Source organism: Cygnus olor, chromosome 7, assembly GCF_009769625.2.
Source record: "Cygnus olor isolate bCygOlo1 chromosome 7, bCygOlo1.pri.v2, whole genome shotgun sequence".
In the NCBI taxonomy this organism is placed as follows: domain Eukaryota; kingdom Metazoa; phylum Chordata; class Aves; order Anseriformes; family Anatidae; genus Cygnus; species Cygnus olor.
The window spans coordinates 19,114,664-19,135,938 of NC_049175.1; the positions used below are offsets into that span (position 1 = coordinate 19,114,664).

The window sequence follows — 21,275 nt, forward strand, 5'->3', positions numbered from 1 at the left end:
ACTGCTCATGGCAAGAAAGGATAAGTAAACAGAAGGAAACAAACACAAACACAGCACAAGATTAACACAAAATGATTCTGTCCCATGCCGTGCCGGTCATGTGCTGAGCTACAAGAGAGAATGTTACACCTCATGGCTTTCAGCTCAGGCACCAAAAAACTCAGCTTTTGTACCCTGTGGCCCCAAATTCAGTCCCAGACACATTATGTTTTAAATCTTAAGCAAGACAAAAATGAAGAAGGCATGAAAGCTAAGAGGTAAATAGATGGCAAAGGACCTCCTTAAAGGAGCTGTTTTTCTTCAGGCTAGAGGTACAGTCCCACTACAGATTTACAGAGCGAGGAAAGACCCTCTCTCCACCGTACTATTCCCAGCATTTTCCACACATCCAATTTCAGAGGATGTTGGCAGGCTAACTCCCTCCCAAGCTTGTGGCCAGGAAGCACTATGGCACTGCCACAAGGCTTCCACATTAGAAAACAGCCAGAGAACAACACAGCTGTAGGGCACAAAGGGACTGTCCAGATAAACTTTCAGTGGTGTAAACTCAGAGCAAAATCTGTTCCTCGTGGAGGTAAGAAGGATCAGAGGAAACAGTTTTAAGCACCCTCTGTCCGAATGTGCTCCAAAATGCACTTCTTTCAAGCCTTTGTAACAAACCCTATTCCTAAAGACGTAAACTCAAAACATACAGCTTACTCTCAGATCTCACTTTTACAAAATCCTCAACTCTGAGTGAGGTGGACTAGATTCAAGAATTCAGAAGTCCGAAACTTAGGAAAACCGGCTCAAAATTATTTTCTCCATAAACAAGACAGCTCTTCTTCAAAAAAGTCAGGAACTCTAGGATTTTATTTGAAGGCCACATTTGAAGTGTATTTCAGAGCATGCATTCCATATGGCCTGAATGTGTCTCCTATAAATGATTTGGGATCCTCAGCAGCTTTGCAGAGTTTTCTGTTTTGTTTTAAAAAGCCTTTGCTATTCACCTTTAAACATAGTTCATGTGCCCGCATGAACACGTAAGAAGATACCCTCAACCTTTTTGATTTATAAGTTTCTTCAATACGTCAGCGAAGATTAAAGTGTGGCTAAGACTCCCCTTTTATCTTGGCATGATTTATTTTTACACCATATCAACTCTCTCCAGGGCTGGATATTTACATATTAATAATGAAGCCTGCTTTATAATTCCTCACCCCCATTCCTTTAGCGTCATATATTAAAAAGTGTCGATAGATAAGACTTGGCTCTCAAATTAGCAGTGATAGCAATGCAGAGTTCAAATTATTCAATTAAAACAGAGACAGCTATGTTTACAGTCCTCCCACATTTGAGCTAAGCCGGGATTTCACTCTCAGAAGCTTCCCTGCTCTACTCTGATAGAGGAGGAATAGTTTTAATCATTTCCCCAAACTGACTAAATCCTTTTGGAAACAACGGTTTTGATGTTTTAACCATTTCCTTGTTATTGACAATCCTATAAATACTTTGTGAAGAGAGACTGAGGATGCAGTTCCACGGTTTGTTTAAGCCTATTTAAGTGTGGGCTGCAGCCAGAACGAACAAGCATGCCCTCCTGCACCCTACCATCTCTCCCCACTGCCCTCATTTTGCTGGAACTGCTGTTCTTGCAGCTGCCTGCTTATCTGGGCAAGGGAGCCAACCCACCACAAAACTAATTCACCCCCACCTGTTCTTCTCCCAGGTCATTTCCTTCTGCACAGCTGTATAACCACCAGCACTAGCAGAATGAAACGTGGTGGGAACACGTGGCTGCAAGGTGGGAAAAGACCAATGCTGACAGCAGCTAGCACATAGTCGGCTCAGAGGAGTGATGAAACCATAGGATAAGAATCTGCTCATGCAGCACTGACTACAGAGCAGAGCAGACATAGCCAAGCTAGCTTTAGACTCGTGCATTTGAGTAGCAGGGCAGAGAGCTTAGGCCAGGCTGACCGCCCAGGAGGTACCCATGTTCTTGGGTAGATTTGATCCACAGGTAGAGGGAAAACCTCAACACACTACTGCAGCTCTTTCCAGCTGTGCTTTCTCTTCTACAGGATAGCTTAAGCCAGCTCTCACCAACATCAGCAGCAGCCTTTACACTGACATCAACAGGAACCGAATCAAACCTGCAGCATCTGAAAACAGCACAGAACTGCTGCTGTTTTCCTGTGTCACCCTGCTCCCCACACTCTCATGATTTCAACATTCTACAGTTTTTGATATTTCATACAGCTGTTAAAGCTCTCCAGTTACTGGACTCAAATGTAAGACCATCTGCCCTCATTTAAACGGAAATCAAAATTTTACACTTCACCATTGAAGAGAAGCATAGAGGTAGAGAAAAAGAGCAGGTAACTGGGACAAAACCGCCCGCATAAAGAATCAAAGAAGAAAAATAAATTGATCTCTACTTTTATGCCATTCTCATGTTTTTTTGTTTTTAAGATCTTAGAATTGTTAATTGTTTATTATCTTAATACTTTAAATACAATGCTTGTTCTGGAACTATTCCAAGAAGCTGACGAAACACAAATGCTGACCAAAAAAAAAAAAAAAAAAAGGAAGCAGAATTTGCACAGATACCAGCAGCGCCGAAAACATCATGCCCTAAACCCTAAAGAAGGAGTCTGTTTCTAGAATGTATACTATCTGCCATGACTGACTGTGTCCTTTTTCCTCACAGCATTTGTTTGATGCGCATGGAAATGCTATAAAATACATGCTGTAAGGTCCACTATAAATGGCCACAGAAACACCAACTCGGATTCTCAGACTGCAGGGATCTGCACTGAGCTCAGTGTGAAGATCCCTTGCTGTGGACTGGACTTTAGAAGGAAAGCGAAACAAGCTCAAACTCATGTTTGAGGAGAATTCAGCGTAAATCAGTTTCTGCTAATGAAAAGAGCTTGTTCTACCCATGGCACAACAGAATTTCATGGGACCTCTCAGAATTAGGTATAAGCTGCCTTTTGTATATACACCCTTTCTGCTAAGGAGGGCCTAGGAAAAAATTACATCATCACTAGAGATTATATCTTTTCCAGACAAACCAAATACTGCTGCTACACAGAAAGTCAAAATCACAAGAGCCACTTAAAGGAGGGAAAAAAAAAGATAAAAGTTACTAACAAATACTGGGTGTTCTTAGCGACCTTGTGATGTTTCAGCCTCTCTCAATTGCACCAAGGTCATTTTTTTCCCCTAGATCCAGGAAAAACAGTAACTTCATTTTGGCAAAATAATTGTATTACCAAACACTTGTTCAGCACTTTTTATCTGTACCTCTCAAAAGAGGACGATATCACTATCTGCACGTGATATCGCCATCTGCATGAACTCCATCAGTAGCACTGAAGCATTTGGAGTATTCAGTACCAAGCCAGGAGTTGCTGCTACCAGCAGTGAACCCAGCAGAAAACATCTGTGAACCCTTGGTCTGTGTCAGACCACAAAAATATCTCCTATCTAATCCCCTGACTTAAGAACGTGACTCGAAATCTTGAAGATCATAGTACAGTATAGAAATGGGGAGTCTGGATTTTTTGTTCATTTTAAATACAAGGATTGTGAACAGCTGTACTCTCACAGGTGTTCTCTCAGCCTGACCCTGTTGTTCTTCCTTAGGTTACATCTTCACTGAAGCCAGTGGAAGCTTTGCCTTCTCAGCCAGGCCCTATATTAACCAATTAAAAAGTTTTGCTGCCTCTGGCTTTGTAGAGGTTTAATTTGGGCATCTGCCTTTGAAGTGGAAAGTTGAGATAACTGGACAAAATCCTTTATGTCCATAAGGATAAGAAAGATCCACGGAATACACAGTAATCAGCTTTAAGAAACTTAGCACTGGCAATTGTGTTATGTTTGTTATTACCACCCATTTTTGACTGTGAGTCAGTTATACAGTTTGGATGTGACCTCCCCTTTCATTACCTTCCATCCCCTGGCAAAAAAAAAAAAAAAAAAAACCAACCCAATCTCCATGCTGTAAAATACTTCACATAATCAAGAGCTTATCTAGGTATCTCAGTGATTTTACAGTGTTACACATATCCTAGTATCACAAGAATATGTTTTACCTTGAGGCAAATGTTTTAATTTATGTGCATGTGAGCTATTTGCAATACCTCCACCAAATGGAGCCCATATAACCCGTCGGATGGCTTTCACCCAATCTTCCATTTCATTCTGGGAATTAGCCATAAGCAGGAAAGTTTCATGATTGACAGGCATCTTTTCCCGGTTGCCTGCTCCACCTGAAAGACAAAACACAAATCTCTTTTAGCATCTAGCCCAGAAGAGAACAAGTGATGTTTAAAACCACCAAGATTCTGGGTGAAAATGATTTAATTTAATTGAGCAGTTTTACGCACAATTCCTACTCATATGTTGCAGCACCCACAAAGCAGGTTGATAAGACGTCAAAGCTGAAGTAAAAAATACGCATTTCCAGTGTGGGAACTTGGAGATGTTGTGCTTGCTGTCCCAGCAGTAGCAAAGGGAGATCACAGGCTGTAAGACCCTGCAGGAGGAGCTCAAAATGAATTTCACATATCTGTGCTGAGGCACTGAGAGGGACCAAGGGAATCATAAGACAAGTCAGGGTTTGAGACGCAGAAGTTGCAAGATCATCTGCTTTCCTCAAGTTCCTGGGAATTTATAGTCTTGATATAGAAAGAGACCCAGTTTGATTTTGGATCCATCCCAGAAGCAGTGTTTTGGAACAGGAGTTAGGACTTGGGAATATGAATCTGACTCTCCCACTTGAAACAAGATCCTTAGGAGCCACTAACATTGCTGTGGAACATCCCAGGCAGTACTGACCAGAACACCAGGCGCACTCAAGCTGTTCTATTACATCTGTCATTTGAGGATACTCTAAGGCTTACAACACTTTCACCTTTCTATTCCCATTTTCTTTTTAGCTCTGCACTTACTTCAGTCAGTTTAAATTTTCCCCTCACCCCTCATTTTATGTCCCAGAGCCAGACACAGCCTCATGAGGCCACACAAACAGCTTCGTTGGAGCTGATCCTGTCCAAAGCAGCAGCTGCATCACCAGCGGCCTAAAGCTTTTCCATCTCCATGGACACTGCCTTTGGCTTTTCTGCAGAGACAGCACCTCAGCTGTTGTGCCCATGCTGTTTGACGCTTGCAAGCCAGAGCAGCTGGGATTGCCTGTCCGTGCAATTCAGAGATAAGGGCAGGACAATGGCACGTGGTGGTTTCTGCAGAACTGACTTAAACACAAAACGTGCACCTTCTAAATCCTTGCTAATCTGGGAAAGGAGCAAACTGGAAGCTGCCTGCAAGCCAAGGAAGTGTTTTTTCTTGCTGTTAGTTGTTTCCCGGCCTAGAAACACCCGTGGAGCACGCGCTGATTTGCAAAGCAAAAGGGCTTTTTGTGTGTGGTGTGAGATATGCCACGAAGGGCTCTGTGGCAATTCACAGAACAAAGGAAACTGAGGCAACCTTTCAGCACAGAACAGAGATGACTGCACACCTGGCACTAGGCATAGAGCTTAAAAAACAAAAGCCAGGATCTTTTCCCCTGCGCATATCCAAATTCTGATTCTCTCCTCACAGCATCCTCCCGGACAGCCTCCCCTTTTGAATTTGCTCAATGATTCGCATTCCCTGAGATAAGGAAGCAGAACAGCTGCAAGAGGTAGGCACCGAACACCGAGCTGCGCTCCAGCTCTGCTGAGTACCACAGACTGGGGAGCAGTAGGCAAACTGGACTGTGGGTTTGGGTTGGCCCTCGACCAGGCCCTGCCAGGTTACCACGTCTTTGCATTGCCAAGCCCAAACACTCCAAAAACTTCTTTGTTTAACCCAGCTCTCCTTTCTCTACCTATAGAGCCCAACGTCATGGGAAGCCTTTCTCCAGGCTGTCTCCTCACTCCTGCTCCCAAGAACCTCTTCTTACCCCACTTTCCAGTAGGCCCAGCCGAGTGACCCGATGTCAGTGATCTGAGTGCTGCAGTGAAACGAGCCGTGCAGCTGAGCACCGGCCCTCAAGGACTCAACTCACCCTGTAAGGGGCACCTCTTCATTTTATTTCACTCCCCAGCAGTACTACACTAGCCACTCTCACCTCAGACAGGCAGACATGCATCCTTCTGACTGACCTCCAGCCATCCCCTTGGCTTCTTTCTTAGCATTAAAGTCTTATTTATTTATTACCAACAATGGGTTTGGTTACCTTCATCACAGCAACTACAAACCTTATAGTTGAGGCATTTCTAGCTGCCAGTTAATTCTGATATATCCTGGTCTTGCAAAATGGGCTGTTTAGCTCTACTTCAGGACACTAGAGCATCCATAAGTGCACGTGCTGCATGAACCACACCAGAAAAAACTGAGCTTGGCCAAGGCAAAACACGCGTCCTGTTCTTAAATTTAAAGGGACCCAGCTGAGGTCTTGCCCACACAAGCCACAAAGTATAAGAAGAGAGCAGAGTCCTAGTTCAGAATGAACTACCAACTGCAAATTTAGCGAGAACAGCTGAACTAAAGCATGCAAAGAGAGACATAACAAGCAGAGAAGGATGAAGCCTCCATCCGACTGAACTTGTGCAGAAGTGGTGTCTCAGCATCTTCCCCCTGAATTGCCGTACCATGGGGACCTGACTACAACTCCCCTTCCCCTAAGATGTTACGTTGGACCAGCCAGCTGCCTTGTAAACCTCCTTAGGCATTTTTCATGCAAGCGTTTAGGGAAAAATATTTATACTTCTATTAGAGTCTGCAAAAAGTAAAAACAGGATGGGAAAAAGATTCCTGCACATGCTGCAGAACCTAGGCTTGAGACTCTGCCAAAACCTATACATACAGCTTCTCTGTGGTTAGCTTTCTCCCACTGAAACTTTAAATAGGAGCAAGGTCATGATCCTACAAGCTGCCTGTGGGAGAGTCAGTAGTGACTAGTCACGAGAGTACAAGCGGATAAATACAACTCCACGCAGAGACACTAGTGTAGAAACCAGAATGCACTTCAGAAGGACTTCTTAGAGAAGTCCTCATGTGTTAGTATGAGATGAATAAGCAGTGGCAGAGCAAGCAGACCCAAATATAAACAATTTTTCTTTTATGGCTTTTTGATCTTGTTCCTTTCCACACACTGCTGGCTCCTTTCACTACATCACCAAGGCAATGAGCAGAATTAGAGCTCCCTGAAGGGCGGAGTTCAGATGCATCTCTCTATGCTGTTGCAGCACCCAACAGATTTTGAGTCTTAGAAGTCAGAATAACAAAAAACAGCTAAATCCAAATATTTAGATCTTATTAAAACAAATAAACAAACAACCACACCTCCCTTCCACTACACCCTCTTTACAAATCCAGAATTGTACCAGAAATTCACAGCTGCTTTCATTTCTGTGCCGAGCTACAAAAGAGGACCTTGTTCAGGGTTTCAGATTTGAGTTGTCAACAGAGACGCTGTACAGATTCAAACATACTGGCCTTCAGGAACCCAAAAACAATTTTAAACCTTTCTGCCTAGAAATGCTTGGATACAAAATTTTAGCTTTGCCCATCGAAGCAGTATGAAGCTTGCAGGCCGACACTGCACTGAAACCTCCCTCCTGCCCTGAGGGGAGCCGCAGCCCACCCTGAGCAGCTGGGAGACTCCAGCCCGACAAACACAAGGGCTGCTGCATAAAGCTAACAGGGCTCTGGCTCCTCCGCACCACAACAGGGAGGAACGGTCTGCTAATGATTTTAAACACAGACAAGGGCTTTCTATTCCTTTGAACAGAATTTCTCACTCATCTTTAATCACGCTCCCATACAAACGAGACTAGCCCTCAGAGGCCTGCTCTGTTAGCTCAGGATTGCCAGGGACAGACATTCCAGCCCTTCTGCTCAGGGACACTGTCAGCTCCAGACCAGAGGAAAAAATAAAACTGTCTGCAAACACAGCACCTCAATGCACGCGGTAGAAGCAGGGGGCTTAACTTTGGGGGTGAGTAGCCCAGCAGCTTCAGCATTAACCTGCGACCAGGGCACCCTGCATTCAGTCACCTACCCTGCTGCAGACGTGCGGCATCAGATGAGATGTGCTGGGTTTCACCTCTATCTGTAGAACAAGCGGGCAGCACTACGTGCCTCCCTCACAGGTGTACAGAAACAGCGAACAACTTCAGGACTAGGAAACCTGATGGTGACTGTGCAAGTGCATACAGTAAATGTGATGGCTGAGAACGATTAAAGGTCTTGTTTTGTTACTGCTCACCATCAAAAGGGCAGCAGACTTCAATGCTTTGCCACCCTCACCTCAAGGTACCGTTGCAAAGTTGCTTTATAGATACTGGTAGGTATTTTGCCTCAAGGGAACTGAACAGCTCAAGGCTGCTAGGTGCAGAGCGCGAGTGCTCTCTCTCCCAGCAAAGCTGACAGAATCGCTCCCGAAGTGCTCAGGTGGTTTGTGTAACTGCATTTCACGTGGCCTCGGAGCTATCTGCTGATGGCATCAGCTGCAAGCATTCACCTCGGAGTAGTGTGCCACCTCCTAGGCCTTAGTAAGTCATTCTTTCAGCTCTTTCCAGAGCCCAGAACATGGAAGATCAAACACAGAAAGGCTGGGGCTAGGTAACTGGCTGAAGGTCTGACAGAGCACTGCAGCAGCAGCAGGAATTGAAATCTGTATTTCAAAGCCCTTTTTACCAAAAATTCTTCCTTTTTTGACCATCCTTAGTCTGGTATGCATTCACGGGGAAGCACAAAGCATAAGGCTGCCATTATGCCACATGTACCTGTCCTGCCCTGTGTTCCTGTTCAAAGAGCCCAGAACAGCCCTCCAGCTGCAGCTCCCCCTTTATAACAGCTGTTTCCAATGAGGAAACCTTGGAAGCATTCTTTTTGCCATGAATTTTATTCACACAAGCTTAACCTTCAGAAGAGCAACATCTGCAGATCCAAGCCTTACAGCCCCTTTCTCTGTATGGAAACAGAAGTTCAGGGGAAGCAGGACTGGACTTCCAGTAGATGTTCCTGTCCCGTTCCGTGTAAAAGGAGGAATGTTTATGTCCTCAGATGAAGCTGCTGTCAGGTTCTGCTGAAGTTGGCAACTTGTTTTTCTCTTCAGACCATTTCCCTCCCTCCCCTGCCACATCTGGTTTGCCTTTCTCCCATTTCTTACATAGTTCTGCTTATTGATGTGCTTGGGTATTGTCATTATATCAACTCCACCAAAAATGTACACAACTACAAATGCTTGTGTATTTGTATATATTTACATGCTTGCAATGCTTTGGTGTGGATAGCAGTGGTGTTTCCAGTAGGGGTGAAACTGAGTTGGCCACGCGCATGCTGCTGCAATGTGTGGGGAGGCAAACAGCAGCTCCAAGGGTGAGTTATGAAAGTGCTGGCGGATGGGTAAGTCAAGGCCCAAAGAACGCTTGCCCTGAGTGCTAAAGCAAGCAGTGACTTGAAGCCTTTGATTGCAGACAGGCAGCAACGAAGATCTTGACAAATGGACAAAAACTTGCACCCAGCAGATGAGAACAATTGCAATGATTCATCTTCCCTGACCGACTCTTCATGATTGTCCTAAAGGTGAGGATCAGATTCAGGGCTCTAAGATCTCCCTGATAATGAAAGAAGGTGAAAAATGAGGTAGATGAATTCTGTCAAGGTAAAGGGCAGCTGTATTAGGGGGAATCTGCACAGCAAGAAAAAATAGCCTTGATCTTTGGATTATGAAAAGAGACAAAAAATATTAGCAAAATAAGCAAAAGGTCATTAAGTGCTTGAGTGCTTGGATCAGGGAAAATTGACAGGATCTACAAGGGAAGGACAGAGGAACAGAGCAGTACAGTAAATAGTGATATGTGCTTGCCATGGTTTTTTGTATTTGTATCTATAGATACAGGCACATATCCATGCATGTATGGGATATCCGAGTTGGAAGTTAATGTGGAAGCTGAGAGTAAACTTGTGATCACCTTTTAAAAAGCTTATAAAGTTAAGAAAAATAAAGTCTGGGGATTTAGTATTACACAGCATGCAAATAAAAGAAACAAGCTTTGGATCAAAACCCATTTATTCTGTTTCAGTTCAATTTTTTCTAAAGAAACATGCACCTTTGCAGGTGACATGTTTTATTTCCACATTTTGGAATCAGTCTGAGGGGATTCTAATGTTCAGCTTTCACTTGGTTTTGGCAATGAGGAAAACGAAATCTTAAATTGCTTTTATTGTGCAGAGCAAGGCCAGCTCATAAATTGACATGGTTTAAAGTTTCTTGGTGCAGAACTAACAAGAGTGTTCTAAACTCTCATTGACTTTTCAGTCAAATGCCTAATTTCCTTAAATGCTTTTAAATCCCACAGGTTTAATGATAATTACAAGTAGAAGATGATCAAATTTTCAAAAGTTCTAGCAGAGGATTTTCATGAGTCACTAAGTGATTTTTAGATCTCAGATCTTAGACCTTGTCCCAGAGAATAACACAAAGGCAGATAAACAGCCTAACGTCAGTGCCATCTATAAACTAATTCAAGGGCCCTGGTACTGGGGGGAGAACAGATCCCTTCTGTGGTTTCAGACGAGTACTTCTGTGCATTTCAGACACCATTAAATTACTTTAAAGAGGCACCAGCAAGGAGATTAGACCTTAGAATCGTGGTTTCTTATGCAAAAATTTTGACAAGACTTAACATGAACGGAGGCACTTCAGCTTTTCTGTACTGACACACAGGCTACAGAAAACTCTTAAAAATCTAAGGCTAGTGTTCTGTTTCAGTTGTCAGGATCAGGTGTATGATTAATAAAAGTACAAGTAATAAATGAAGATTTGGTTTAATCTTTGACCTTTTAGACATAAAAAAAAATGTATCAGGTGAGTTTGACTTTTGTTTTAATTTCAACTCCTGCCTGGAGATTCCTTTCTTGATATGTCATCTGTATTACTCTAGACTTATCTATTGAACTGAGGAACTGGTTAATGCTACCAATCACTTCAAATAAACCAAAACCTTGAAAGCAAACAAACCCATACTCCAGGTATGCCCTATGCTGTTACTGATGTTACTGTCACATAAGCAAAGTGCCCTGGCAAACAGAAAGAAGATGCAAGATAAAAGGAAGTGAGAAGGACAACTTTAGGTGCTTTTATAGGATGAGCAAGTAGCAGTGTACAGAAATGCCACCTTAAACCCCTGCTTATAAAGCTTTCTCTTGCTCAGTGCTTTGTAATGCTTAAGTCTACTTAAGTAGATTTTTTTGATGTGCTTTATCTGCCTTAGGCTGAACTGTGAGAAGTCTCAGTAAAAAAAAAAAAAATAAGGCTCAGCCATTTTTAAGTTAACATCTGGTATTAAAAATACATGTATTGCAATCGTACTCTAATGCGTCCACACCTCCTTGTTTTCAAGAATCTGAAATTTCATGAGGAGATCGCTATGCCACCTGGGATGTGCTGCTCAAAGTGGCTGCAATGTCCAGTCCTAGCTTAGAGCTGAATTCACAGCTATGGGAAGGCCACCTCTACTGCAGCAGCCCAATATTTAGGGTTGAGGTGAGCCCAGGCATAATATGCAACTGCTCTAGGTACATTATTTTTCTCAAGGACGTAGCATCTCCCTTGTACCAACACAGCTCAGGCACCATTCCCTCCAGCTCCTGCTCACAATTACTTTGCTCCATAAGAGGAATTGCCATTAATCAAGATCATGCTGGCTCCCTAGCCAGAGAGGTTTCAGGAGCCTGTGAAACGCCCCCAGCTCTGTTCAGTATCCCTATAAACACGAGGTATTGTTATTGCTTTGAGATTTGTTTGTACCAGCTTCTACTAGCTAGCAGCAAATGATGAAATGTCTCCAACATAGTCACAGCTCATTTAGGAAGTCAGAAGAACCTTTCCAAATAGGAATAGATCAACAATAATTAACACGAGGAGCAACTACTAAACCACCAATTGCTGGGAGCAGCATGACACCACTTTGCCTCTGCTGTGACTTGTGTTTCATCCTGAGTGGGAATACTAGAGCACCTGCACTCTAATTATCTCCAAGGGTGCTTCAGGGGTTAGACTGTCAAATAAGTGACAGTATGCTCAAATCAATTAAACCCTTGTGACTCGACTCAAATAATATTTCCCAATAGGAAATTACTGTGCAGACAGAACATGTTCACTTCCAAACCTGGATCACAGCAGAAGTAACAGCTTGTTAGCTGGACTTCTCAGCACACAGTGGCACGGTCACTGTCTTAAAACAATACCTGCTGAAAAGCAGACAAATTTAGGGTACAGTGTGGCCTATGCTGATACTAACATCGTTTGCCTGCCAAGCAACAGGTATCAGGCACCTTGACACCAGCCTCTCACTAGAAAATGAAAGTTCCTACTGGAAAAGGTGGTGTTGGGAGCCCAGGCACATTTGGGGATCAGCTCCTTCCACTTGCAGAAACCCTTCCTTCAAAATCTGTCTGATGTCACCAGCTCTTAAAGAGCTGTTCATCTCATGAAGTGTCTTTTTTAGAATGATAGAAAGACAACTTCTGTCCCTCTGTACAGACGTCCTAGAAAAAAAAATAAAAAAGCCATTTCCCTGAAAAAAAAAAAAAACCACAAACCAAACCAGAAAACCAAAACACCCCAGTCCTATTACAAAGTTAAATCTGTGGTGGTGATGGCAATTGATGAGAAGGGGGAGAAAGACCAGGTTGCAAAGCTTTTTTCCCAGTATGTTACATAGACAGCCTTGTACCAACAGTTATTTACTTTCCCTTATCCTTCTTTCTCCCACTCCAGAAAACTGATCCTTGCAGCCTTTCCTCAATATATTCCAAATCTAGAAAGCTACAACAAGCTCAACCCTTAAAAGTGATGAAGTGTGCAACTGCCCAGGCTATGGTAACCTCCTGATCATTTCACTGGTCTCTGGCCTGGACTGAAGGGAAATGAATTCTTCTGAGGCCAGCAGAAACCACGCACTCGGATGGAGATGCTCCATTCAGAGCAGCCCAGTGGCAGAAGGTGTGTGCCAGCCCCTGTAAGGCACATTGCAGGAGGTGTATCTGAAATAAGACAGCTATGAATTTGAAGGTACAAAAAAAATATATCTATATCTATCACAAATGCATGCACAGAAGACTCAGAAAATAGTTGCACATCTGTACAAAGCAGGTCGCATGGTTCAACGTGGTTCTCCAAAGCAACAAGTGCTAGACACTTCTGAGGAATGTATCAAATTATATATTCCAACTGTGGTTATGTTTACACACTATTATTAGGGAGGAAATTCCTTCCTGACCAAAGACGATGATCCTTCATGCTTTGAAATATCTGAATGGAAATGACTGGATAATTTTTATGCATTACCATGCAACCACAAGCAATTTTCTAGCTCTCATAAATTTCTTCAAATCTTTAACACTGAAGACAAGAGTCAAGGGAAATTTTAAATCCTGATGAGCAGTGAGTTACCGCAACACCAGAATAGCAAAATCTGATCTATTTTTCTTTGAAAATTTCATTCTGGAAAGATAATACCCAACTGCTGCTAATACCCAACTTCTTTCAGGATTGTTGTGTTCACATTTTCCAGGTATGCTCACTGATAGGAGTGAAGTTGCTTCCGTGCCTTCTAAATAAGTCTCATTACAACTATTTCCTCTTCCCCCTTGCACCTCATAAGCCTAATTTTTCTTTCCTCTGCAACTAACTCCACTATGAAACTTAAAAATACAGTGAGGGAGTCTTCAAAGATGATATTGCTGCCATCTTAGCCAAAGCTATGGACTTTAAACAAAGGAGAACTGAGGTGAAACCATCAGCTGGTACGGCTTTGGCTGTAGACAGCAGCACTCTTAGCTAAGCCTGCAAAGGCTCAGATTCTTTGCAGACTGAATACAGAGTTCTTCAGAAATCCAAGCCAACCAATTACAAATGTTATTTTCTTCAGTGAAGTGACTGAAGCTTTACAAGCACAGTTTTGGCAGCAGCAAATACACGGCCTATCATTAAGGACACAACACTTACAGACTTTGTTTTCACAAAAATGAAGCTATTTGTTGCATTAACAGAGGAAAGGAATTGAAATGCAAAAGAATATATACTGTAAGCGTTTTGTAAAATGTTGACAAATTTCGGGAAAAAAACCTTGCCCAAATTAACGATGAGACAATGTAGATGATACCAGTACTGATCTAAGTCAGAGTTTAAATGCTCTGGGACATCCTGATCCAAGTCTCGCTATAGTTTGCACAGAATAGCAGTTTTATAGCAGTCTCCTTCTGTATCTCGCTAAGTGTTGGTTACCCAATGAATCTTCTAAACGTGACTGTTACACAGTACTCTTTACTGTGGCAATAGTGGTGTCTGGCAAAAAGGACAATTTGTTCTTGTCACTTGGGCTAAGCACTGCAGCCACTCAGAACACAACGGTGGATGGCTAATGGAATTGAGGTTATGCTGATGCACAAAGCAGGGGCCTCAAATCTTTGTGCTTTCAGACAGTTGTCAGTGAACTGCCAGCAGAACAATGCTTTAGAAAAATCAATTCTGCTTCTCTCTACCCAGTGGCAATGGATAAATTCATCCCAGTTAACAGCTTTATCAAAAAGTCCATAAAAGTTCCTTTGAAGTGGTTAATCATTAGGAGATGTAACCTCACTTTTCAAAAAACACGCTGATTTAGATGTTCAACAAGAAATGAAAAGAGCCTGGTATGTAAACAACAACTCATCCAAAGAAATGTCTTCAGTTGGTAGATTTGTTCCCAATGAAATTCAAGAGAGCATTGCACAGATCGTGTCCTTTGAGACTCAGTGGGTTTCCTAGTGGAAGCCCTGTCTGCAGCATTCACTGCCATTACAGCACACTGGGATATTACAGACATACCCTCCCACTGCATCCCATCTCAATGCTTCCAAGTCTTCCACAGGTTAGGCCAAAGGCACGTGCACAGGTATTGCCTCTTCTGCCAGCTCACATACCTTTGCTCACCTATTGTAGAGGCACAATAAAGCTCAGATGTGCCTCAGCACAGCTGAGGATAGCAGTTTGTAAAGGCACATTTGTAGTTTGGAACTATTCACGTTTTTCAACCTACATGGCAGGATTGCCTCAAGCATTGCCTTGCAAGCTTCCATTCCCACAGCGCAGAAAACTCATGGACACCAAAGCCCTCAGCCACTGACCGGTTGTTTTCTAGCTCCTCCAGACAACAGCAACCTGCTTCTGGGCTTGTATGACCTTCCCCAGCTGTAGGTCTGTACTTGTGGGCTGGGGCAAACTCCAGGAAAGGGACCTTCTTCATGCAGAAATCCTTGAATTTCTGATGGTCTTCCCATACCTGCATGGCACTTCTATCTGAGCGCTCTGTGCTGGGAGGTTTTCTCTGGAGTGGTTAGGTGGCTGAATGGAAATCCTGATGTGTGAAAAACTTCTCCACTATGCCAGCACATACGATCTCTTAGCAAAGTGTGCTGATGCCTAAGATGTACAACACACTGCCAGAAGGTCCTCCAAACTATCTTACACTCTTCCCTAATTTGCAGCAATACGTGCCACTTATCAGCCAAAACACCGACTGCAGGAGTGCCAGCAGACAAGCATGTCTTTGTTGTGCTTCAAGCAAAGGCTGCTGACCAAAGCGACATCATAGTCACAGCAGAAGCAGCTCTGTTTATTAACAAGGTAAACTAGAAGAATTTCCACAAAGGAACACAAAAAGGAGACACACGTCGAGGAAATGTTACAAGTCACAGGAACAAGCCCCACTGCAAGAAAAACCTTAAGAAAAGTCTCCATAGAGAACCTGGAAGCCATACAAGCCACAGGCTGAATTTTTCTTAGACCAAGTAAAAGGATGGGCAGGTTTACCCTGTGCTGTTACATGTGCTAGTTTAGGACCCACACATTCTGGGGAAACCCCACCAGAATATTTTTTGTCTATTGTATAACATCCAGGCACAGATGACAACAAAGTTGATATCTCAAGGAACTGGAAAGCCTTTCTCATTGCATATAGCACTACTCAGACTCCAGGGTTGCCAGTTTGGCTGCTTTTGCCAGAGTGACAATAACTATAAAAGTCAGATCTCATTACACAGATTCAGGCCGCAGACATCTAGCACTTGGATGAGAATGGTGGAATATCAGCATCATTGCTTGGAATGCTCTCTATAGGCAATGTATTTGGATATTTTTATGCTTACAGTAGCAGAAAGTCCATTTTGACAATGTTGACATCAGTGGGCCTGCTCCACAGATGCACTTAGCCCAGCTGGTGCACTGAGAAGAACGCAAGCAGGCAGTAGGGTGCATCTGCCTCGTAAGCCTCCTCCTCTTCACCCTGCTCCTTCCTGAGAGCACTGAACTGTATGCAGCCCTCATGCTACAAGAATTTTTGTCTCTGCTGTCAAAGGCAGGATAACAGCCAGAAGACAGCGATCTGCTCAGCCAGTGACGTGGCATATTAAGAAGCCTTCCAGCTTCTGTTTCAAAACAAAGAAACCTTGATAAGCCTAAAGCTAGCAGCTGCTGTCAGCAGCATGCTGCCTTCCTTACCTTGGGGACACCTGCTGAGCTGCTGCCTCTTTAATATTAGATTAAAACAGTGGCTTTCCATATAATGAATTATGTATCTGCAGTGAAGCTGTGGTACGCAGGGAGCCAGGGAAGACAACATCTGGACACAGAAAAACCGTTTGGTTTAATAGTCAGCAAGGCTGGGAAAAAAATCACTGATGGCTTTATATTTTGTCTGAGTCCCAGTCAGGTAACACAGGGGATCAGGGGAATGTGGCAACTGCCTCCTCCTCCTCCCTTCCCCATTTGTTACTGAGAGTAAGCAGGTGAAATTGAAGTCCCTAAAAGGGCGTAACAATTTAAAATAACAAGGGAAAAAATAACAGAGCTTTAAGCTTGCATATCTTGTGACTGCAACCAGTTTTTAAAAACAGTTGCTTTTAACCATTATTTTTATTTAAATACTCCACAGCATGCAAGCAAGAACCCATAGATATCAGTATTGCCTTGCCAGTCTGTACCCTCCAGTATCCTCTCTTTAAGAGACCTTTACCTATAATCTCTGAAGCCAATCTGCAAGTGATTGCCAAACAGATGCAGCCTTCCAGAGATGAAATTTAATAATTGTTCTCCCCTATTTAATATATCTTAGGTGACCTGGGCACCTAGGCATGACAGCATGTTAAAAAGTGATTCAGAGAAGTGTGCATATATGCAAATACATATAGTAAAACATCAGTAAGACTTAAATGCTCCTGTGTTTGCAGGTGTTCTAGACCTGTCCATGTTAAAGACTAAATACGAGGGAAGTCTGGTTCTCAGAAGGAAATGGACAGTAAAGATAGCCATTCGTACCATACACCTTATGTTAAGGCTCAGCTTCCTCCTAACTAGTTTTGTTACTTGTCTATCCCATTAAAAGTATCCAACCCAGCTTAGACTGGAAGAGAGAAGGAACAGTAATATCACAGTAGCTGCAAATAACGTTACAACAAGGACATGCAAGTGAAAGTGATTTCGATGTTTGCTTTAGCTATTAATAAATAAATAAAAAGAAATCAAAGATGTTGCACTGCTGGAATATACTTGTCACAGAACTGAATATTACTATTTTGGTTTTATGTAAGGGGAAAACAGGCACAGAGAGGTTAAAATTACTTCCCGAGGTCCTATTGTGTGTTAGTGGGAAAATGCCTTCTCTGTATTAAAAAACAGTTTTCAAATTCCACAGTGCAAAATTCCTACATACCAATATAGAACTGAGATACAGAGACACTAAATGACTTCCAGGGTGGTATTGGCTAGCGACTAGCAGAGTCGGGAATGAAAAACAGATATGCCACCTCCAGGAGCCCTGGATTAATCAAACGTTGATTCTCACAAAGCAAGAAATACTGTCTGGAAGGTTAGTCGTGTGCAACTGCAAAGGCAGTGCCAGTCCTAGAAAGCAGAAAGTGAAGAATGAGATGGAACAAGCTGAACAGCACGAAGATTGCTCCCCCAGCACAGGATGGAAAGCAGGCCACTTACTCACCAAAGCAGTGCTCTTGAAATAGGAAAGCCACATTAGAAATTAGGAGTGTATTGTGTCTCAAAAAGCTGTTCCTTCACTCAGCAGCCCAGTGGTTGCCTGGCACCTCCTCTATTTGGAGAGCTTCAGTGCGCGAGCTGAAGTCATCGCGCTCTCAGCAGCGCTCGCATGGCTCATTGAGAGGCACAGCGGTGTGTTGGCCAACGCTGCCTCTCGAGCACTACACGTCTTGGCAGTGCCGGCCTCTCTGGATGCTGAATCCCAGAGCCCTGCGGAGAGAGCGGCCTGGCTCCCACAGCCTCCTAGATACCGCTTGGATAAGGCCCCAGTTCTGCTCAGATTTTACTACTGATGAGGGAGGTTTGCACCGGAGCCGCATGGCTCTGGAAGCCATTTGCTGCACGACAGACGCGTCTCTGCAGGGCCCTGCCAGCTCCTTTCATGTCCCCATGCCCACGGAGCCCAGCACACCGCTTCCCGGAGCCTCTGGCTGCTCCGAGGAGTGGAGCAGGCAGCCAGGAGCTGACTGCCTGGGGGTCCAGCCTCCCCCCAAACTCCTTGCTTTGATTCCAGGCAACTCACCACAGCGTGTTTGCACCTCTCTGCATCCCAAAGGTACAGAATTAATTCATTTGCAGGGGATTTAAGACTGATTCCTCACTGGGGAAACGTTCCTGGAAAACACTACTCTCCGGGGTTCAAGATGTAATATAGTTACCTAGCCCTATTTTCTGCCTCATCGTGAGGCTTATGGCCTGTTTTCTCCACTAGAGCAGCCAGCAGATACATGGAGAGTTTAGTAAACAGGAGGAGTCATGTCACACTGTCTGGGCTTCAGAGTAGGAAGTAAAGCCACAACACCACAGTTCCTATGTCCCCCTAATGACGGAGCTACCCAGCTGCTCTTCCCTCCCCACCAGCTAGACTGAACTAGTGATGTATGGTTGACTGGATGAATGAAGCATTAACATAAGAACAAAATCACAAGAGCCCCTTTTCAACGTGACTGGCAGATGCAGAGCATCCTCACCTCCAGTCCTGGTCCCTATTTCCCTCAAACCCCAAGGCTGTATGGATAAACGCTTCCTTTTGCTGAGACAGCCTCTTCCTAATGCCTATAAAACCATCCACGCTGCAACCCCATCAGAGGGGAAAACAACCCAGCAGAGACAGAAGGGAGCAGGAGAGGCAACAGAGCTCAGGCCCAAATCCATGGCCGTGCTAGGGGTGCACGCAGAGAGAAGCTCTGGGCACATCAGGAGCGCACCAAGCCCCGCAGCTCGATAACATGCAAAAGGACCCAGCCAGCAGCCTCTAGGTACCCCAAGGCTGCTGGGCGCACGCTGCTCTGCTCAGGCAGCAGCCAGCCTCCCCCCCAGGAGCAGCAGCAGCCACACCACTGCTCTGCTGCAGGGGGAATCTCCCCGGCTGCTGAGCGCAGAGCGAGCCCACGACATTAAAGAACACCCCCTTCCTTTGAAGCTGAGGCTGTTTGGCTTCCCTGGCTACAAACTAAAACTGTGCCTTAATCATCCAGCTTTGAAGTCCTGTAAATCTACAGCTGTGGCAAAGCAAGGACCATTTGGCAATAAACACGCATTATTAAGTTCTTTGGTGTTTTGGGTTGTGTTTTTTTTTTCTTTTTTTTTTTTTCCTCCACTAGAAATCAAGGGGCAGGTGAAAACCAACAGTGACTTGCCAGATCAGAGGAAGTTCTGACTGATATTTTACAGCCCAGTTTTGAGTAGTGTTGAGCCAGATCTCAATGAATGGTCAACGGAAGACAAATTTCATTGTAGGAGAGCTTATGAGAGAAAAGCTGTTTTTAACAACAGGCTGCTGAACGTGATAAATGTTTTTCACAGTTTTGATGCCTTGTTTAATGTGGGTGGGGGGACACGACTTTTAGGAGTTTGATATTGCTTAAAGCCAGAGAGAGGGGAAATAAGTGAGCTGCTACTTGTGTCTTCCCAGAACCTGTCATTGCTGTAGGTTTTACCAGAGGATCAGAGTAGGCTAAGGATACATCACCACCTGAGACCTGTTGGAAATCTCCACAGAGTTTTTGCAAAGCAAAACATGAGAGAACATTGTGCTCTGTCTTACCTGTATTATTTCAGGGGTGTGCCAAGGCTCTCTCAACCCCTCCACCAAAACAAAACAAACAAAAAACTAAACAGCGCAGAAAATTAATCCAAAAAGCATCCCAGCCTGGCCCAGTGTACTAGTGAAGAGACAAAATGGAGCACAGCGAGACTAAAAGTCACTTAAGGAGAAACTTGGAACTAATATTGTCCAGAAAGGTAAGAGAAAACCCTGCACTGCCTGGGATTTCAGGCAATAAGATGTTGGAAAATCACATCCTAGTTCTCAGCTCTGCTGGCCACTTCCTGTATTGACCTGGGAAAGTTCCCTCATTAAGGCTGAATCAGGAGTGTTAATTTGGGACTTTTCTTTCCCATGTGACCAACATTTTTGGCCACAAACTCGTTCATAACTCAGCTCCTGTCCCTAGGCCGTTTGAATGTACGGGAAAGATCATGCACAGACATCTCTGCTCTTGCTGGTTTGCTCCTCTGTTCACAGGCATTGGGAACAGCAAGCAAGGACAGACCCATTGGAGCCTGTGGCTACTACAGCTTTTATGCAACCACACTTTTGATACTATGCCTAGGGCACTCTGTAATCATTTAATGCCTTTTAACAACCGCATTTACTTACTGGGAAGAATGGAAATCTCCTTAGATCACAGTAAAAACCTCTACGAATGAAGTGCATTCTGGAAGGGAGCTAGGAGGGATTGCCTCGAGTAACTGGATGGAAAGTGGTTCAAAAACTGGCAGGAGTCCAGCCTGTTCAAAGCAACACTAGTGACAGACAGATGTTAAACAGCTCACGGAGACACCCAGCTACCTCAGCACTCCCTACCCAGACACATAGGCTCTGCCTTAATGTTTTGGCACTTCCCTTCCCAGGCTGTCCTGGAAGCAAGTGGAGAAAGGTTAACACAGAGCAGAAAGGGGATCAGAAGGGAGCAGGGTCCCCAGCCTGTCAGCATGCCTGGACCAAGAGGTATTCTGACAGATAGGTGGATTTCACACATCAAAAGGATTTGACTGAAGCAGGCTCAGAGAAGTAACACACCCTACCCTCTTTGGTCCAGAAAGATACTTTTAGAGAAAATCTATTTGGGGTGCTCAGCTGAAGATTTTCATGCTGGTAGTGACTCCCTAAAGTTATGACTAGTTGCTTGCTGTT

The 21,275-nt window shown here is 44.0% G+C and overlaps 1 protein-coding gene across 7 annotated transcripts in view; it reads right to left on the reverse strand.

Moving 5' to 3' along the window:
• ARHGAP22 (Rho GTPase activating protein 22) overlaps nucleotides 1–21,275 on the reverse strand; it is a 146,653-nt gene that overhangs the window by 37,059 nt on the left and 88,319 nt on the right. For 6 of the 7 annotated variants that reach the window (XR_005821442.1, XM_040563237.1, XM_040563240.1 and 3 more), the window contains one exon: nucleotides 4,083–4,259. Coding sequence is in view for 6 of the 7 variants with exons in the window: in XM_040563237.1 (XP_040419171.1) it covers nucleotides 4,083–4,259 (177 nt within the window). In the remaining variant the exon portion in view is untranslated. The remainder of the gene's footprint in view (nucleotides 1–4,082; nucleotides 4,260–21,275) is intronic. The other variant, XM_040563238.1, reaches the window with a different exon arrangement.